This window comes from Bos taurus, chromosome X, assembly GCF_002263795.3.
Source record: "Bos taurus isolate L1 Dominette 01449 registration number 42190680 breed Hereford chromosome X, ARS-UCD2.0, whole genome shotgun sequence".
NCBI lineage: Eukaryota > Metazoa > Chordata > Mammalia > Artiodactyla > Bovidae > Bos > Bos taurus.
This window is the reverse complement of record NC_037357.1, coordinates 127,362,453-127,383,791: the sequence shown is the minus strand read 5'-3', so window position 1 is coordinate 127,383,791 and position 21,339 is coordinate 127,362,453. Positions and strand designations below refer to the sequence as shown.

At 40.2% G+C, this 21,339-nt stretch overlaps 1 protein-coding gene and 1 non-coding gene across 2 annotated transcripts in view; one reads left to right on the top strand and one right to left on the bottom strand.

Annotated features, from left to right (window-relative positions):
* Positions 1 to 521: 521 nt before the first annotated feature.
* GRPR (gastrin releasing peptide receptor) overlaps positions 522 to 21,339 on the top strand; it is a 37,064-nt gene continuing 16,246 nt past the window's right edge. Inside the window, exon 1 of the mRNA NM_001192739.1 lies at positions 522 to 934. Within this exon, the coding sequence (NP_001179668.1) occupies positions 522 to 934 (413 nt within the window). The remainder of the gene's footprint in view (positions 935 to 21,339) is intronic.
* LOC112445221 (U6 spliceosomal RNA) lies at positions 8,211 to 8,314 on the bottom strand. Its single transcript, XR_003033591.1, has one exon. It is a non-coding gene; the product is annotated as a U6 spliceosomal RNA (small nuclear RNA).

Sequence of the window (21,339 nt, the reverse complement as noted above, 5' to 3'; positions counted from 1 at the left end):
CTTCAGAGCCTCTGCTCAGCAGAGCTGCGGTTTGCTGGTGAAGATGGTGACGTATAAAGCATTCCCGCCTATGGTATTTGAGGCTTTCTCAGTGCAGTTTTTTTCTACCCACTTTAAACCTTCAGGTTCTAAATATCAGGAAAGACAGCAAATGCCGTGTGAAAATAGCAGGCCCAAAGTTCTTAGTAAACTACAGCCAGGGAGACTCGGACTAGACCAGAGGTAAAAGGTGTTGGTACAGAGCGGGTCTGATTCTAAGCCTTTTGGGGGCTGAGTTTTTGTGTTTGTTTTGTTGTTAACTTACTCAATTTAGAGATGTATTACACTGGTCATGTAAAGAGCAGAGCAGCACCAGCATCAAAATAGTGCCAGGCAGTTTTGAATGCCACAGTATCTATATTTTTATTCAAGAAGATAAAGAGCCCAGCATAGATTCTGTCCTCATCTTTACCCAACTGCAAAGTCAAAAGTTAAGAAACAGCATCTCAGGGCACTTTTTTAGGTGGGAAGGAATCCAGAGGATGGCTCTGAATGATTGTTTGCTTCTGAACTTGGAAGTGGACCATTTCGTGCACTGCAACATTTCTAATCATAGTGTGGAGCTCCCCATGAATGACGACTGGTTCCACCCTGGGATCCTGTATGTCATCCCTGCAATTTATGGAGTCATCATTCTGATAGGCCTCGTTGGCAACATCACCCTGATCAAGATCTTCTGTACTGTGAAGTCCATGCGAAACGTGCCGAACCTGTTCATCTCCAGCCTGGCTTTGGGAGACCTGCTCCTCCTGGTAACCTGTGCACCTGTGGATGCCAGCAGGTACCTGGCTGACAAATGGCTGTTTGGCAGAATTGGCTGCAAACTGATCCCCTTTATCCAGCTTACTTCAGTAGGGGTGTCTGTCTTCACACTCACGGCCCTCTCAGCAGACAGGTAAGTCCTGGAGGACAGTGACATTCTCGCCAAGGGTGGTAGATGCCTCAGTAGGTGAGCTACCACACTGGGAGATATGGGGCCGTTTGCACAGGGAAGTTCTTCTCAAACTCCAGTTCCCTTCCGGGCATGTTTCTATGCTAGGGATTACTTCTTGAGTTTGATATATTGGTTTAAGAAAGAAAAATCAGTGCATGGCAGGGGAAAGGGGGAAAAAAAAATCTCTGAGAATAAGATTGAGGTGCATTTTCTGGAGACAATTGATTTAGCCTTGCCTCTTCCTAACTTCTTGTTCCCTGCAAAATTAATTGACTGGTGAGAAAAAAAAAAAAAAAAATCACACCTAATAGAGTTTAAACCCCAGGCAAATGTTTCTTGGAAGCAAAGTCTTCAAAGAACAGAAAAGTCCCACTGCATTTCTTCATTAAATATTCTTTCAGAAATAACCAAGAGGAGAAAATAAGCAGCATTTCCTTGAAATCCATTCTCTTCAGACAGTTTAATGTTTCTCACAGCTGATGTTGTATTTGGTTCTCTGGAACTGAACAGTTTGTGTGCTGGTTTTTCTAAATATCTCTTAAGTGAAATCAAGCATTATTAGGATTTTTTTTTTTTTTCATGAGAAAGCTCCATTCAAGGTTGATTTCAGATTTTAGTATGTTTTTTGATGTACTTCCATATGTAATACCTTTAGGGCTCTTTCGGGGGTGGGGGGAGTGGGTAGGGAATCCAGTACAATGTTTTATTCTGGGAAATATACATACTTGTGAACTGCATTTCTTGTGTGAACATAGTGCTTAAAAATTCACATTTATCCATTCTTAAACATTCATATTCATTCTTTAAGCATTTATCAGATGTCTGTCACATAAAAAAACCTTGCTTGAAATAACCAGTCAGGAAATATCTGCAGGTTCACATAAATTGCTGAACATATCTTATATACTTCTGGGCTCTAGAACTTGGACACAGTAATGGATAGGCTCCAGACACATAGTTGACCATATGGCCAAATTAAGAAAAACTGGTGCAAGGAACCAGAAATAATCAATTTTTATTTTAAAGTCTACTGTATGTTGTGGTGTTAAAGATACATGGGGATGTAAGAGTGTACTGAGAAAGGCATAGAAGCAGCTCTTGAAAATGTATACCCTGAAGAAAATGTCCCACATTTTAATACATATGGGGGGGCTGGATTCTCACTTTGTAGGGGAACAAACAGTCCCCAGGTGATGTGGCTTTGTGAAGTAATGGACAAATAAAGATAGTGTTATCAGTATTTGGAGACATGTGTTTATACTTAGCTGCCTGAAGTACACTGCTCAGTACCCACAACTTTTTCACAGACTGAAAAATAATAGCCCAGGAATGAGGTTTACACATGGCACCCACTGGACAGGGTTTTTCACTTCCCACCACGCATCCTCAGCTTGCTGTAACCCTGATCATGTGCCCACCAGGGCCTCATGACCACAGGCAGTCTTACTGTTGGGCCAGGGCAGGCAAACTGTGGAGTGGCAGCAGGTAGGTAGCTTGTTACCAGTGGCCAAGGGTACCTCAGGATGACGATCATTTTCACGATAGGAAGTGAGATGAGATTTTGGTTTCTGGGTTGGTGAATGCAGTGCTACAGATAGTGTTTCCTGTCTTCCTAGGGTGGAATCGGGAATGGGGGGAGAGGAAAGTGAGGGCGTGCAACAAAAGATACAGCTGCAGGGAACTCTTCTCCAGGGTTTCAAAGCAGACCAAATTCACCATCAGCAGAAAGGCTCTCTCAAAAGCTGGGCTGCACCATTAAGTTAACAGTTACTGCATGTCTTTTCCAAATTCAGAAATTACTTGTAAGCTTACATATAACTAACTTTTTGTGTTTTGCTAAGGCTTAAAAAAACTGACAGAATGCCTGTATCACAAGTAGTGCTTGTAACCAACTTCAACAAGAATCAGTATTGAGCTAGTTAAAATGTATGACTGTACTTATCTATGTATCTCATCTTTAACACATATATATGAAATCTAGAAAAATGGTACAGATGAACCTATCTCCAGGGCAGGAATAGAGACAGAGACAGAGAGAACAGACATGTAGACACAGGGTGGGAAAGGGGACGGTGGGATGAATTGGGAGATTAGGAGTGACATATATGCACTACCATGTATAACAGATAGGTAGTGGGCACCTGCTATGAAGCAGAGGAAGCTCAGCTCAGTACTCAGTGATAACCTGGAAGGGTGGGGAAGGAGGGAAGTCCAAGAAGGAGGGAATATATGTATACATACAGCTGATTCACTTCATTGTACAGCAGAAACTAATACAGCATTGTAAAGCAATTATACTCCAATAAAAAAAGAAAAAAAGAAAAGCTATTGGAGTTTTATAACAACCTCATAAGGTTGGCAAGGAAATATACATACACACACACACAATACCTGTATTTTTTCTTATCAACAAGGTTAATCTGTACAGTAAACTGAACAAGTATAGAGCTCAGTATTTTTCACATATTCTATATAACAATATAACCACCACCCAAATAGAGATATAGAACAATTGCAGCACCCTAGGAGTGTATTTTATGTCCCTTTACAGTTAATCCTCACCCTCAAAGAGAGGCAATCATTATTCTGAGTTCAATTACCATGTATTATTTTTGCCAGTTCTTTAATCTTATGTAAATAGAATCATACTTCTTAATGCTTATCATTATGTCAGGAATAGTCATCCACGTTGGTGCAGATAGCAATGGTTTATTCTTTTCAATTGTTGTGTAGTGTTCCATTGTATGAATATACCTCAGTTAATTTATTCTTTTTACTACTGATGGATATTGGATTGTTTCCAGTTCGGGGTTGATAATAACCTGCTCTGGGTATTCTTATTCATGCCTGTTGGGCAACGTAAGTGAGTATATGCCTGAGAGAGGAATTGCTGGATCATAGAGGGCAGGTATTTCATAAATATTGTCAAAGAGTTTTCCAAAGTGGTAGACTGTATCTGATGGATTGGTAAAAGGGTGAACCAGAAGACCCTCCAAACTTGGTAATCATTGCAGTCACTGGGGAGCTTAAAAATATGCAGATTCTTAGTTCCCATTGTAAATCTCCTGACTCAGGATGGATGCTTATCAGCCCACTGTGGGTTGACCAGATACGCAAGTACTCATCCCAGCCACCTTTCTTCAGCTTTCCCTCCCCAGGTGAATTTGTCTTTGTTTATATGAAAAGCAAAGCATTTTTTCTGGAAATGTTTATACTGGGGCATAAAAGGGAGACTTCAAGGCAGTCCCAGGATTCTACGTTTCACACCACTGACCAACTGCAGATTTATATTCAAGCCCTTCCCTATTGGTCCTGCTCCCCCACCATGCTGTCTTCCCCTCCTCACATATATTGACATCCTCATACATGGTCATTACACCGACAACTTCCTGGCTCTGCTTCCTTGCTCATGCTGTGTCACTCCCATTCTCCAGAATGCTTTCTCCTTTCCTAATTAGAAGACCCTTCTCCCCATCTCATGCGATGCATGAAAGTTGAATGGGCATCAAGAACCCTACATTTTCGTTTCCTGCCATTGCTACCCACATAAAGGAATTGAACCAAGTCTCTTAACTCTTTGACCTTAGTTGAATCATCTCTAGTATAATAGGCTTGAGCTAGATTATTTCTAAGGTCCTTCCAAATTTTAATCATGATTTTTATCTGTCATCTTACCCATCACTTGGATTCTGGCTCAAGCCTCCATCTTAAAGCCCTAAGTTAGACCATTCTAGCCCAGATTTTTGACCCTCTTCTAAACATGAGGCTTATTATCTGAGACATGAATTATCTCGTGATGCCTTTCATCTTACTGTTTTGAAGCATTAGTCATTTGTCATTTTTTAGTCTCTCATATATTCATTACTTTGACTTTGTAAACAACAGACTATTAGGAGTGTTAAGTATGATTAATCATCTGAAAGCATACTCTTAAAAACATGTCACTTCATCACCTATTTCTTCTCTATTCCTCTCCATTAAGCTCTCATTATTTGGGCAAATGAGAGAAAATCTATTCTTTGTGAGTCAGCAAATCACAAAGGGGTACAATGGGTAGATGGGTAGATGGATGGATGAATGGAAAGACAGGTGGATGGAAGGATGAGTGGATAGGCAGATGGATAGACAGATGATTGGAGAGATAGGTGAATGGTTGGGAAGGATGGATATATTTTTTACATACTGATCTTTCCTACAAGATGTCCATCTGTACTAGGTGCCTCAGTATTATGTAAATGGATTTTTAAACCTAACAGGAAAAGGGTAAGGAGAGTTTGTGTTTTCTTTTCTAGCATAAGTGCAAAGAATAAAGCTGAATTTAAGGTTAATAGCATTTATATTATATGCCCAAGTTATATTGTTTCTGCTTCAGTATTGTTACTCAGTTTTATTTCCACTAGAAGGGGGCTGACAGAGTAAATCCCAAGGACTGATGTGCTCCACCGTACTGTGATCCTTCTTTGATTCCATGGAAAAGACCTTTCCTAAGTTTTTCCCACCCTTGTGATTTGGAATGTGTAAGTGCAAGCTTTTTGAAGTGCAGATTCTTTTAAATCATTGCAAGGAATTTATGAGATAATGTAGTTTTCAGCCTTTCCTGACATCTAGAGCTGCAGAGCCAACATGGGAGCTACTAACCACATGTGGTTATTTAAATTTAGATTTAATTTTTTATTATTATTATTTTAGCTGTGCCACATGGCTTGTGGGATCTCAGTTCCCCAACCAGGGATTGAACCTGGGCCACAGCAGTGAAAGCCCGGAATCCTAACGACTATGCTATCAGGGAACTCTCAAGATTTGATTTAAATAAAACTAAAAATTCAATCCCTAGTCAAACCGGCCACATGTCAAGTGCTCAGTGCCATGTGTGATTCTACTGGACAGCACAGATACAAAACATTTTAATCATTGGAGAAAGTTGTGTTGGACAAAAACACAGAAGAGCATTTGCTATGTGCCTTGGAGTCCAAATCTCTTTCCAGGATTCATGTTAGCTGCTCTCGTTCACTGAGGGTATCAGGAATTCCTCAGGCAGATATCAAATGCTCCAAGCTACATGGGCTCTTCCTGTCTATAAAATATCTTCTATTGGAAGATACTCAAAGATTAAGAGGAAAGAAAACAGGCAACCCAATACAATCACCAGTCACAGGCTTGGGGAATTCAGGCATCCCACTGATGAGGTTTTGAGACTTTCTAAAGAATACCTATGGGATTCACTTCCCGGGTATGTGCTGTGAACTTCTGTCTAATCCTTCCATTCTCTTTTGCCAGGCCCTCTTCCATCTACCAGCCTATCTTTTTACCTTATCTCAAAACTCACCAGAGCAAACACTGCTCTAGTTACACTCTTATCGCCTCCTACACCTGCCACCTGACTTCTCAGCTCTTGACTTCACTCCCCCCTCCCTGATGACTAGGCTCTTCCCTCCATCTAGCCAAATGCTACCAATCTTTCAAGGCACAATTAAAGCCCTTCTCTTTTATGAAGCAGTCCCCTTTTGCTTTCATTGATTTTTTTTTCCCCCTTCCTAAGAGGCTTTCGCCTGTACTGTTAATTAAATATCGAATTTATCCTACCTTGTATTACTGGGTCCTTTTTTAAAAAAAAAAAACTTATTTATTTTTTATTGAAGGATACTTGCTTTACAGAATTTTGCTGTTTTCTGTCAAACCTCAACATGAACCAGCCATAGGTATACATATATCCCCTCCGTTTTGAAACTCCCTCCCATCTCTCTCCCCATCCCACTCCTCTAGGTGGATACAGAGCCCCTATTTGAGTTTCTTGAGCCATACAGCAAATTCCTGTAGTCCATCTATTTTACATATGGTAATGTAAGTTTCCATGTTACTCTTGATGTGTTTTTTACTCCCTTCGTCCTATGGGAAGTTCCATGGGGTCTATACCTGCTACAACGCTAAGGCCCACCTTCCATCTAATAAGAGGACAGTACCTACAGCTTGGTTGATGTTTGAGCAGCAACACGACAATAAGTGCAACAGCCACAAGTTCATACCCCTATAAATGGTGTTCTGAGGCTCAATTTCCAACACTGGGGGAATTTCCACACATCCAACAAGCAATTCTCGGAACACCAGCTACATGTCTGAGCATTCAACTCAATTCTGGCACTATCAAACCAGAGACAGCATTGGATTCCACACATTGACGCTTCAGTCCTACAAGACTGTACCACCCGCCATTCCCATTTTAGATGCCAGTCACAAACCTGTACTTCTGACCAACTGGCTAAAAATCAGAGGTCCCCATGACCCCCTGTCCTCAGGTTCCATTAATTGGCTAGAATGACTCACAGAACTCGGAAAAACACGTTATTTATTAAATCACCAGTTTATTGTAAAAGGATATAATGCTTTTATCCTCAGGAACAGCCAGGTGGAAGAGATACAGAAGGTAAGGTATGAAGAAAGGGACCTTCCATGCCCTCTCCAGGCACCACAAACCCTGCATCTCCACGCGTTCTCTAACCCAAGAACTCTCTGAATCCTGTCCTTTTTAAAAAAGGTTATTTATTTTCAATTGGAGGATAATTGCTTTACAACACTGTGTTGGTTACAACACCGTGCATCAGCCATAAGTGTACGTATGTCCTCTCACTCTTGAACCTCCCCCCACGCCCCACCCCCATCCCACACCTCTAGGTTGTCAGAATATCAGATTGAGCTCCCTGCATCATACAGAAAATTCCCATTAGCTATCTATTTTACATATGGTAATGTGTATGTTTCAATGCTACTCTCTCAATTTGTCCCACCCTCTCCTCTTGCTCTGCCCACAAGTGTGTTCTCTATGTCTGCATCTCTATTCCTGCCCTGCAGATAGGTTCTTCAGTACCATCTTTCTAGGTTCATATATATGCGTTAATATACAATACTTGTTTTTCTGACTTACTTCACTCTGTATATCAGGCTTTTCAGTTTCATACACCTCGCTAGAACTGACTCAAATTCCTTTTTATGACTGAGTAATATTCTGTTGTATATATGAACCAAACTTATTTATCCATTCATCTATCGACAGACATCTAGGTTGCTTCCATGTCCTAGCTATTGTAAATAGTGCTGCAATGAACACGGGGATACATGTATCATTTTGAATTCTGGTTTCCTTACGCTATTTGCCCAGTAGTGGGATTGTTAGGTCATATGGTATTTTTATTTCTAGTTTTTTTAAGGAATCTCCATACTGTTCTCCATAGTGGTTGCATCAAAAAACATGGAACACTTCATGAATTCACATATCATCCTTGGGCAGGAGCCATGATAATCTCTGCATTGTTCCAATTTTAGTATATATGCTGCTGAAGTGAGCACTGTCCTTTTGGATTTTTATGCAGGCTTCATTACACAGGCATGATTGATTAAACCATTGACCACTGACAGCTGATTGAACACACAGCTTCTCCCCAGAGATCTGGAGCTGGGAGTGAAAGTTCCAGCCTTCTAATCAGGCCTAGGGGCTTCCCTGGTGGCTCAGACAGTAAAGTGTCTGCCTGCAATGAGGGAGACCTGGGTTCGATTCCTGGGTCGGGAAGATCCCCTGGAGAAGGAAATGGCAACCCACTCTTGCCTGGAAAATCCCATGGACGGAAGAGCCTGATAGGCTACAGTCCATGGGGTCGCAAAGAGTCGGACACTTGGAAACCAGCCCCCATCCTTAGTGGCTTTCCAAAAGTCATCTTATTAACATAACAAAAGACGCCTTTATGACTCTCAACACACTTAGGAAACTCCAAGGGTTTTAGGAGTGTGAGCCAGGGACTAGAGGAAAACCAAATGCATATGAGAAATATATTTCTGAATGACCAAATATGTATTTCTTATAAATCACAATATCTTACCTTGTTTGACACAGACACCAAAAGAGGTGCTGGAATTTGGCCTTGTCACAACAAATTCAAAATGGAAGTACACTAGAACCCTGCTTTCCACATTCAGGTCCCAATGCCTTCAGGGAAACTGAAAAAACCATCCAAAGTCTGATTCCATTTCCCTTCTCTGGACAGTGGGAGTTAAAACCCTACTGTTCTGAGGGAAGATGTCCTGAGTGATTCCAAATTGGTCCCCTTCTGAGGGGATCACCCCAGTGATTACAGAGCTTCTCTACTGTTCTAGAGGCCCAGCTTCACTGGTTTCCAGGGGATTGGCCTTTTCTCAAAAGGGAGGACAATTTAATCTCTTGTAAGCATCTTTCCTAGAAAGTCTGTGTTGGAGGAGTTTACATGAGTCACCAGTCCAAAACTTCTATAGAGTATGATTTTTCCGAAGCATATGCTGCCTCTCCTGAAGGAAACTCAGCTCGTGTCTCCCCACAATGAGGGATCTGTCATAACTGCTGGCTGTGGGAGTGCTCAGAGGGCAGCTGCAAGGGAAAGGGTTGGGGGTGGGGGGGTGGGGAGGGGGGGGAGGAGGGGGGCTGGTTCCCAGCAAGACTCTTTGAGTTGGAGTGCTCTGCAGATAAGGGCAGCAAAGAACTCTGACCTTGTCTCTCACACATTATCTTTTAAAGTCGTAGACCTTTATATGATTAATTATCATTTCTGGCAACTTAAAATGCATGGAGGCAAAAAAAAAAAAAAGGCGCATACTTAATCATGAAACATAGAGTATAGACTGAAAGGGCTCCCTGGTGAGGTTTTTTGAACTGTGCTTGTCAATACAGCCTTTGAAAATAGACTAAATTTGCATTTTTGTACTTGTAAATCCTCCTGGTGTGTGGGGTTTGCATAAATTCTCTCTTAATTAAACACATGGTTTGCAGAATAAAAGAAAAAATTTTTCTCCATTCCTTTTTCTACTTCCCTGTAGTAGATCAAGGGATCTTGTTTGTTATAGTAATCTTTGAAATTCTGATTACTGAGTATTGGATTAATATCTGGTATTTGCTGCTACAAGAGTAAGAGATTGCAGATTCATTTTACATATTAAATGTCACCTTCTGTAGGAGGTCTTCACTGATCACTCAGTCTAAAGGAATGACTAACACTTTATTCCTTCATCCAGTTTTTTCTTTCAGGTTGATTGAGGTGTAACTCATATACAGTAAATTTTTAAGTGTGCGTTCTATGAATTTTGACAAACTTACACAGTCATATAACCACCACCAGCACAATCACCTGCTTCCCAGGTGGCGCTAGTGGTAAAGAACACGCCTGCCAATGCAGAAGATGTAAGAGATGCCAGTTTGATCCCTGGATCGGGAAGATCCCCTGGAAGAGGGCATGGCAACCCACTTCAGTATTCTTGCCTGGAGAATCCCATGGACAGAGGAGCCTGGCGGGCTACAGTCCATAGGGTCGCAGAATCGAACATGACTGAAGCGACTTAGCACTCACGCAGAGCACAGCACAATCAAGATATAGAACATTTCCATCAGCCCCCAATTCCTTTATGTCCCTTTGTAGTCTATTCTCTTCCTCCACCCAGGAGGGGATTTTTTTTCCAGATCCAAACTTTCTTTAGTTTATAACCTCCCTTACACACTAAGTTGTTCTTACAGAAAATAAAGCTCCTAGAAAAAGGAAAGAAAGAAAACAAAGCTCCTGGCAGCCACTGATCTTTTCCAAAATATCATATGAATGATATCATACAGTGTGTAAGCCGTTTGAGTCTGGCTTCTTTCAGTTCATGTTGTTGCATGTATCAGTAATCTCTTCCTTTCTGTTGCTGAGTAGTAGTCCATTGTGTGGCCAGACGGCAGTTTGTTTATTCATTCTTCAGTTAATGGGTATTAGATTTGTTTTCAGTTTTGGTGATTATAAATCAAGCTGTCTCCCGTACAGTTTTTGTACGGATGTATATCTTCATTTTTCTTGGGTAAATATCATCCACTTTTTTTTTTTTGAGAATTATTTTGTTCATTTCTTGGTTTACTTGCTTACTTTCTGTTTCCTATCACTATAATATAAGCTCAAAAAAAAAGGGGGGGCAGGGGAGGCTATGGCGTTCATTAGTGCATTATCTGACACTAGGACAGTCTCTAGCCTGTAGTAGGTGCTTGATAAGTGTTTGCTGACTACATGAATAAATGGATCCATGAAGGAAGGAACAAAGGAATGAATGAATTCTGGTAGGTTCTACTATCTATGTTGCTGCAAATGGCAAATTGTCACTTTTTTATGGCTGAGTAGTATTCCATTATATATACATATACCATATCTTATATTTTTAAAAAACTTAAACTTTTTATTTGTATTGCAGTATAACTGATTAACAGTGTGGTGGTAGTTTCAGGTGAACAGTGAAGGGACTCTGCCATACATCTACATGCGTCTATTCTCCCTCAGACACTCTCCCACCCAGCCTGGCACATAACATTGAGCAGAGTTCCCTGTGCTGTACCATAGGTCTTTATTCGTTATCCATTTTAAATATAGCAGCGTGTACGTGACCTTCCCAAAGTCCCTAACTGTCCCTTCCTCCTGGCAACTGTTAGTTCATTTTCTAAGTCTGTCAGTCTCTTTCTGTTTTGTAAGTAAATTCATTTATATCATTTCTTCTTAGATTCCACATATAAAGGATGTCATATGATATTTCTCCTTCTCTGTCTGACTTACTTCATTCAGTGTGACACTCTCTAGGTCCATCCATGTTGCTGCAGATGGCATTATTTCATGCCTTTAAATGGATGAGTAATATTCTATTATATATATGTACCACATCTTCTTTATCCATTCTTCTGCTGCTGCTGCTAAGTCACTTCAGTCGTGTCCGACTCTGTGTGACCCCAGAGATGGCAGCCCACCAGGCTTTGCCGTCCCTGGGATTCTCCAGGCAAGAACACTGGAGTGGGTCGCCATTTCTTTCTCCAATGCATGAAAATGAAAAATGAAAGTGAAGTCGCTCAGTCGTGTCCAACTCTTGGCGACCCCATGGACTGCAGCCTATCAGGCTCCTCCGTCCATGGGATTTTCCAGGCAAGAGTACTGGAGTGGGGTGCCATTGCCTTCTCCGATCCATTCCTCTATCAATGGACAATTAGGTTGCATCCATGTCTTGGCTATTGTAAACAGTGCTGCAGTGAACACTGGCGTGCATGTATCCTTTCAGATCATGTTTTTCTCTGAATCATGTTTAGATCATTCCTTAACTCCATACACAAAAATAAGCTCAAAATGGATTAAAGATCCAAATGTGAGACCACACACTATAAAACTGCTAGAGGAAAACATAGGCAGAACGCTCTATGACATAAGTCACAGCAACATATTTTTCAATCCGTCTCCCACAATAATGGAAATAAAAACAAACATAAACAAACTAGACCTACTTAATCTCAAAGGCTTTTGCACAGCAAAGGAAATAATAAACAAAATGAAAAGACAACCCACAGATGGGGAGAAAATATTTGCAAATGATGTGACGGATAAGGGATTAGTCTCCAAAATTTCAGTTCAGTTCAGTCACTCAGTCCTGTCTGACTCTTTGCAACCCCATGGACTGCAGCATGCCAGGCTTCCTGTCCATTGCCAACTCCTGGACTTTACTCAAACTCATGTCCATTGAGTCAGTGATGCCATCCAGCCATCTCATCCTCTGTCGTCCCCTTCTCCTCCTGCCCTCAACCTTTCCCAGCATTAGGGTCTTTTCCAATGAATCAGTTCTTCCCATTCAGTTCAGTTCAGTCTCTCAGCCGTGTCCAACTCTTTGCAACCTCATGAACTGCAGCATGCCAGGCCTCCTTGTCCAATACCAATTCCCGGACCCTACTCAAACTCATGTCCATTGAGTCACTGATGCCATCCAACCATCTCATCCTCTGTCGTCCCCTTCTCCTCCTGCCCTCAATCTTTCCCAGCATCGGGTCTTTTCAAATGAGTCAGCTGTTCGCATCAGGTGGCCAAAGTATTAGTTTCAGCTTCAGCATCAGTCCTTCCAATGAATATTCAGGACTGACTTCCTTTAGGATGGACTGGTTGGATCTCCTTGCAGTCCAAGGGACTCTCAAGAGTCTTCTCCAACACCACAGTTCAAAAGCATCAATCCTTCAGCACTCAGCTTTCTTTATAGTCCAACTCTCACATCCATACATGACTACTGGAAAAACCATAGCTTTGAGTAGATGGACCTTTGTTGGCAAAGAAATGTCTCTGCTTTTTAATATGCTATCTAGGTTGGTCATAAATTTTCTTCCGAGGACCAAGCATCTTTTAATTTCATGGCTGCAGTGACCATCTGCAGTGATTTTGGAGCCCAGAAAAGTAAAGTCAGCCACTGTCTCCACTGTTTCCCCATCTATTTGCCATGAAGTGATGGGACCAGATGCCATGATCTTCGTTTTCTGAATGTTGAGCTTTAAGCCAACTTTTTCACTCTCCACTTTCACTTTCATCAAGAGGCTCTTTAGTTCTTCTTCACTTTCTGCCATAAGAGTGGTGTCATCTGCATATCTGAGGTTATTGATATTTCTCCCAGGAGTCTTGATTCCAACTTGTGCTTCCTCCAGCCCAGCGTTTCTCATGATGTACTCTGCATATAAGTTAAATAAGCACGGCGACAATATACAGCCTTGACGTACTCCTTTCACGATTTGGAACCAGTCTGTTTTTCCATGTCCAGTTCTAATTGTTGCTTCCTGACCTGCATACAGATTTCTCAAGATGGTCTGGTATTCCCATTTCTTGAAGAATTTTCCACAGTTTGTTGTGATGCACACAGTCAAAGGCTTTGGCATAGTCAATAAAGCAGAAATAGATGTTTTTCTGGAACTCTCTTGTGTTTTCGATGATCCAACAGATGTTGGCAATTTGATCTCTGGTTCCTCTGCCTTTTCTAAATCCAGCTTTAACATCTGGAAGTTCATGGTTTGCATACTGTTGAAGCCTGGCTTGGAGAATTTTGAGCATTACTTCTCAAGCATGTGAGATGAATGCAATTGTGAAGTAGTTTGAGTATTCTTTGGCACTGCCTTTCTTTGAGATTGGAATGAAAACTGACCATTTCCAGTCCTGTGGCCACTGCTGAGTTTTCCAAATTTGCTGACATATTGAGTGCAGCACTTTCACAGCATCATCTTTTAGGATTTGAAATAGCTCAACTGGAATTCCATCACCTCCACTAGCTTGGTTCATAGTGATACTTCCTAAGGTCCACCTGACTTCAGATTCTAGGATGTCTGGCTCTAGGTGAGTGATCACACCGTTGTGGTTAACTGGGTCATGAAGTTCTTTTTTGTATAGCTCTTCTGTATATTGTTGCCACCTCTTCTTAATCTCTTCTGCTTTTGTTAGGTCCATACCTTTCCTGTCCTTTATTGAGCCCATCTTTGCATGAAATGTTCCCTTGGTATCTCTAATTTTCTTGAAGAGATCTCTAGTCTTTCCCATTCTATTGTTTTCCTCTATTTCTTTGCACTGATCACTGAGAAAGTCTTTCTTATCTCTCCTTGTGGGACTTCCCTGGCAGTCCAGTGGTTAAGAATCTGCACTTCCATTGCTGGGAGCACAGGGTCAATCCCTGGTCAGGGAACTAAGATCCCACATGCCTTGTGGAGCAGCCAAAATATAAATAAAAATAAAATTATCTCTCCTTGCATTCTTTGGAACTCTGCATTCAAATGGATATATCTTTCCTTTTCTCCTTTGCCTCTCACATCTCTTCTATTCACAGCTATTTGTAAGGCCTCCTGAGACAGCCATTTTGCCCTTTTGCATTTCTTTTCTTTAGGGATGATCTTGATCCCTGACTCCTGTACAATGTTCCAAGCCCCTGTCCATAGTTCTTCAGGCACTCTGTCTATCAGATCTAATCCCTTTAATCTCTTTGTCACTTCCACTGTATAATCATAAGGGATTTGATTTAGGTCATATCTGAATGGTGTAGTGGTTTTCCCTACTTTCTTCAATTTAATTCTGAATTTGGCAATAAGGAGTTCATGGTCTGTGCCACAGTAAGTTCCTGGTCTTTTTTTTGCTGACTGTATCGAACTTTTCCATCTTTGGCTGCAAAGAATATAATCAATCTGATTTTGGTATTGACCATCTGGTGATGTCCATGTGTAGAGTCTTCTCTTGTGTTGTTGGAAGAGGGTGTTTGCTATGACCAGTGCGTTCTCTTGGCAAAACTGTTAGCCTTTGCCCTGCTTCATTCTGTACTCCAAGACCAAATTTGCCTGTTACCCCAGGTATGTCTTGACTTCTTACTTTTGCATTCCAGTCCCCTATAATGAAAAGGACATCTTTTTGGGTGTTAGTTCTAGCAGGTCTTGTAGGTCTTCATAGAACCATTCAACTTCAGCTTCTTCAGCATTACTGGTTGGAGCATAAACTTGGATTACTGTGATATTGAATGGTTTGCCTTGGATACAAACAGCTTATTACACTTAACAACATCAAAACAAACAACTCACTCAAAAAATGGGCAGAAGACCTCTTCTTCAAAGAGGACTACAGATGACCAATAGGCACATGAAAAGTTGTTCAACATCGCTGGTTATTAGAGAAATGCAAGTCAAAACTACAATGCAATATCACCTCACACCAATCAGAATGGCTGTGATAAAAAAAAATCCACAAACAACAAGTTCTGGAGAGGTTGTGGAGAGAAGGGAACCCTCCTACACTGTTGGTGGGAATGTAAATTGGTTTAGCCACTATGGAGAACAGTATGAAGATTCTTGAAAAAACTGAGAATAGAGCTACCATATGACCCTGCAATCCCACTCCTGGGCATATATTCAGAGAAAAACGTATCTTCTTTATTCATCCATCAGTTGATGGACACTTGGGATACTACCATATCTTGGCAATTTTAAATAAAGCTGCTATGAACATTGGGATGCGTGTGTCTTTTAAAATTAGTTTTTTTGTTTGTTTGTTTAGATATATACCCAGGAGTGGAATTGCTGGGTCCTGTGACAGTTCTGTTTTTAGCTTTTTGAGAAACCTTCATACTGTTCTCACAGTGGCTGCATCAATTTACATTCCCACCAACAGTGTACAAGGGTTCCCTTTCCCCTACATCCTCACCAACATTTGTTATTTGTGTTCTTTTTGATGATAGTCACTCTGACAGGCATTGTAGTTTTTATTTGCATTTACCTGATGCTTAGCAATGTTGAGCATCTTTTCAGGTGCCTGTTGGGTGATATGCTTTTCTATAGAGAAATTAGAAAGATACTTCAGTCTCCTAGCATGGTTGATTCAAATTGACTTATTAATGAGAGGCTAGAAAAGTTTCAGCTCCATAACTCATTACTGGTAATGTCATATAAGTGTTTAAGATTATTATCAAATGTTTAAGATTATCAGAGAAAGCCACTGTCAAGTTTCTTTCCTATAAGGGCTGTAAAATTTCAAAGTTTTTTTGTACCTTGAGTAATCTTAGATACTCATTTATTTGATGATGCCCATTAACCTATTTGCCATGGATGTCTTTGCATTACAGATGTTAAGTTACTTTCATCAATGTTGGTATTTTGTGGGTATGCATAAAATGAGTGACTAAACAGAAATGTCTTTGCTGTTTGTAACTTGGCTATAGATTTCTGCCCTATAAAGTCAAACATTCTGATAACGTCGATTTGCTGATATGTTTGGGTTTAGATCTACCATTTTATTATTGGTTTTTGTTGGTTTCACCTGTTTCATAATCCTTTTTCCCTCCCTTCTTTCCTTCTTTTAAATTAATTAAACATATAAATTATTCTATCCTTCCCCCCACCCCTGGCATGAATTTTTAAATTATACAAACTCAGTGTTCTTTTAAGGGTTACCCTTGTGTTTACAATATGTATCCTTGAATCATTTAAATTTATTATAAATTAGAACTTTCCTGCTTCCCAGACAAGGGTAATAGGACACTTTAACTTCATTCTAATTCCCTCCTGTCTTTTTCTTTGGTGCGGGGGGAAGTCTTGTTATTCTATATTTCAATTCTCTCCATACTTTAAAACCTATAAGACATTATGTTTATTTTTATATTTGCTCACATGGTTACCTTTAGACTTATTCACCATTCCTTACTCCATCTCTGTGACATCATCTTAGATTATTTTACTTCTGCCCAAAGAATATCCGTTAGTATTTCACTTCAGTTAAGTTCAGTTGCTCGGTAGTGTCTGACTCTTTGTGACCCCATGAACCACAGCACACTAGGCTTGCCTGTCCATCACCAACTCCCAGAGTCCACCCAAACCCATGTACGTTGAGCTGGTGATGCCATCCAACAATCTCATCATCTGTCGTCCCCTTCTCTTCCTGCCCTCAATTTTTCCCAGCATCAGGGTCTTTTCAAATGAGTCAGTCCTTTGCATCAGGTGGCCAAAGTATTGGAGTTTCAGCTTCAGCATCAGTCTTTCCAATGAACACTCAGGACTGATCTCCTTTAGGATGGACTGGTTGGATCTCCTTGCAGTCCAAGGGACTCTCAAGAGTCTTCTCCAACACCACAGTTCAAAAGCATCAATTCTTCCATGCTCAGCTTTCTTCACAGTCCAACTCTCACATCCGTACATGACCACTGGAAAAACCATAGCCTTGACTAGATGGACCTTTGTTATCAAAGTAATGTCTCTACTTTTTAATATGCTGTCTAAGTTGGTCATAACTTTCCTTCCAAGGAGCAAGCGTCCTTTAATTTCATGACTGCAATCACCATCTGCAGTGATTTTGGAGCCCCCCAAAATAAATTCTGACACTGTTTCCACTGTTTCCCCATCTATTTGCCATGAAGTGATGGGACTGGATGCCATGATCTTACTTTTCTGAATGTTGAGCTTTAAGCCAACTTTTCCACTCTCCTCTTTCACTTTCATCAAGAGGCTCTTTAGTTCTTCTTCACTTTCTGCCATAAGAGTGGTGTCATCTGCATATCTGAGGTTATTGATATTTTTCCTGGCAATCTTGATTCCAGCTTGTGCTTCCTCCAGCCCAGCATTTCTCATGATGTACTCTGCATATAAATTCAATAAGCAGGGTGACAGTATACAGCCTTGACGTACTCTTTTCCCAATTTGGGACCAGTCTGTTTTTCCATGTCCAATTCTAACTGTTGCTTCCTGACCTGCATACAGGTTTCTCAAGAGGCAGGTCAGGTGATCTGATATTCCTATCTCTTTCAGAATTTTCCACAGTTTATTGTGATCCACACAGTCAAAGGCTTTGGCATAGTCAATAAAGCAGAAATAGAACATGTGTATACCTGTGACAGATTAATGTTGGTATATGGCAAAACCAATACAATATTGTAAAGTTTAAAAAAAATAAAAATAAAAAAATAAAAATGAAAAAAATAAAATAAAAAATAAAGCAGAAATAGATGTTTTTCTGGAACTCTCTTGCTGGTTTCATTTGTTTTTATTTAATGTATTGGAAGAGGATATTTTTACTGGGCATAAAATTCTAGGCTGGCCATTCTTATCTTTCCCACTTAGAAGTTGCCATTCATTGTCCTGACTTCCACTGTGAATTCAGATGTCTGTTTCATTCATTTTAGAAATAATTTAAAATTATTCATTTTTTCCTCTCTGACTCATTTTAAGATGTTTCTCTTTATCTCTGGTTTTCAACAGCATTACTATGATGCACTTAGGTATGGTTTTCTTTGTATTCTTCCTTCTTGAGATTCATAGCTTTTTTCTTAAATCTGTGACTTGATGATTTCAGTAATATTTGGCAAGTTCTCAGCTATGACAACTTCAAAGATTGTTTCTGCCACATTCTCTCTTTTCTCTCTTTCTGTGTGCTATCTACATATAAATAGAATAACTGCAGGTTTACTTAAAGCTTCTTCATGATTTTTTTCTCCTTTTGGTTGTTTTTGGTTTTACTGAGGCAAACAGTTTCATACTTGGCTCAGGCCTCTGTGATTGGGAACTATTTTAAACACAATTTCATTTCACCTATATATTTTATTACCTTTTCTGTATTTTCCATCCTTTTTCCTCACTGTACTTCAGTCTGGCCATTTTTAGCTCACAAATTCTCTCTTCAACTGTGTCTAATCTGCTTCTGAAGCTTTCATTTAATTCTTAATTTCAGTTACTGTTTATTGCAGTTGTGGAATTTCCATTTTGTTCCATCTCATCACATAATTTCTTGAATTCATCCCAATATATTATAAGGTCCCTCTTTGGTAACTCTAACTTGTGGAACTCTATAGTCTGTCTCTATTATATAGCCTCTTGTTTTTTGACCATTTTGTTTTCTGGTATACAAGGCAATTTTTGTTTCACTACCTGATTTTGTATATGAAGAAGTGTAGATAATTTGGGGCTGGTATTATCTTCCAGAAAAGATGAGCTTTTGCTTCTTGTGGGCAGGTAGAGGTGGTGGTGTGACTGACCCAATCAAAGATTGAACAGATTGGAGGCTGAGCTTTGATCTTTGTGAGAACTGGTCCATTTCTGATTCACCCCAACTCCTAGGATGTACCTCTTTGGACATCTCAACTATAAACCTGGGGTATTTACCTCAGCTTCTCTTCCTTGGTGGGCCCCGAACTCCATTTATTATTCTCCTTCATCCTGAAACTGCTAGAAGCTCTTTTTAGCTTTTAGTTTCTCTGCTGCTGTTTGAAATTTGGTCAATTGGAAAATGATGCTGAATAACAGCTTCATCTCTTTGCACTTCCTTCTCTCCAGGACTCTGGTCCCTCAAATCTTTACTGTCTTGGTATTTCTCAGATGTTTTCAGAGGGATTTTCTAGTTTTTAATTTCTGGAGAGTTGGTCAGCAACAAGCTAGGTTGCTATTATCAAAAAGGGAAAATCCTCTGCTCCCTCTCTTAAAGACCTAATGCGCTCCCCACCAAGCTGTCCACATTCCAGCTGCTCTAAAGAGGAGTCCAGAACTACCAAGTCAGACCTATGGGATCAGCATTCAGAGCCTCATATTAAATCAGCAACTTAGATTCAGAGAAGTGAGCTCTGGCTAACCTCAAAGTGAGTAAGTCAGGAATCTCAACTGAGGCCCTCAGCAGTGGACACTGCCAAGTATTATAGGAACATCAAAGCCTCTGGGATCTTTCAACTAGGCCAGGTCTCTTAGCCCCAATAAGCAGGAGCTAGAGCCAACACGTAGTTATGCAATGATTAATAACAGCTGAAATTTCATGGGAAGGACAGCACCAAAGTGTTGCTAAGATACACTTCTTTAAAGTTCTCTTCTTCATTACTTTTTTTTGTATTGTACTCAGACCGATTGGCCAGTGGTGATAGCTAAAAGTTACATAGTAAAGAAATAGGGGGGAAATGTGAAATGCAGCACATAAAGAAATTTATTTCCATTGTGAGAAGAATTTACTGTGGCAATAGATAATACATTCATGTGACTCACTTATTTCTATGCTGTCTACATATAAATAGAATAACTACAGGTCAACTTTAAGTTTTTTGAAGTTTCTTTTTTCTCTTTAGTGGTGTTTGTTTTTATTGTCAGGCTGTTTCATACCAGGGTCAGGCCTCTGTTATGAAAGATACTTTATAAACATAATTTTATAAGAATATGAAATTATTTAAAAACAAAATTACAGTAGTTTCTCTGTCAGGATATATGGGAAATGCTTATTTATTTTAACATAAATGGTGATCAAAACAGATTTTTAAGGATTTCATTTTTATCTTTTCCCTTTTCCCTTTAAATGATTGGAAACATCATAGAAGAACAGAAAAGTCAGAATTTGGCATCTTTTCTTTCCTAGATTGTCAACAGAGGTGAAATTGAAGGTTAAAATGATGGCTTCAGGAATACATACATATACTACAGGATGAAGATAAATGTAGTCAATATTTAGTTTTAAGCATTCTTCACTTATTCTTTAAAAAGTCTGCAAGTCCAAAGTGCTGCAGACAAATACAAGTGACTTTGGGATCCAGAGATGGATGTTCTAGTCTTGGTTCTCAGCTAACCAGCTATGGAAACTAGTGGGCACCAGTTTCCTCTTCTTTAAGTTAAGGAAATGCAACTTTAGGACACCTAAGTTTTATGTTCCGTGTGTGTGTGTGTATGCTCAGTCACTCAGTCATGTCTGACTCTTGCGACCCCATAGACTGTAGCCTGCTAGGCTCCTCTGTCCATGAGATTCTCCAGGCAAGAATACTGGAGTGGGTTGCCATTTCCTTCTCTAGGGGATCTTCCTGACCCAGGAATCCAACCCAGGTCTCCTGCATTGCAGGCAGACTCTTTATATTCCATAGTTATATTTAAAGCAGGTTTGGTGACTCAGATAGTAAAGAATCCACCTGCAATGTGGGAGACCTGGGTTTGATTCCTGTGTTGGGAAGATCCCCTGGAGAAGGGAATGGCTACACACTCGAGTATTCTTGCCTGGAGAATTCCATGGACAGAAGAGCCTGAAGGATATAGTCCATGGGGTCAAAAAGAGTTGGACATGACTGAGCAA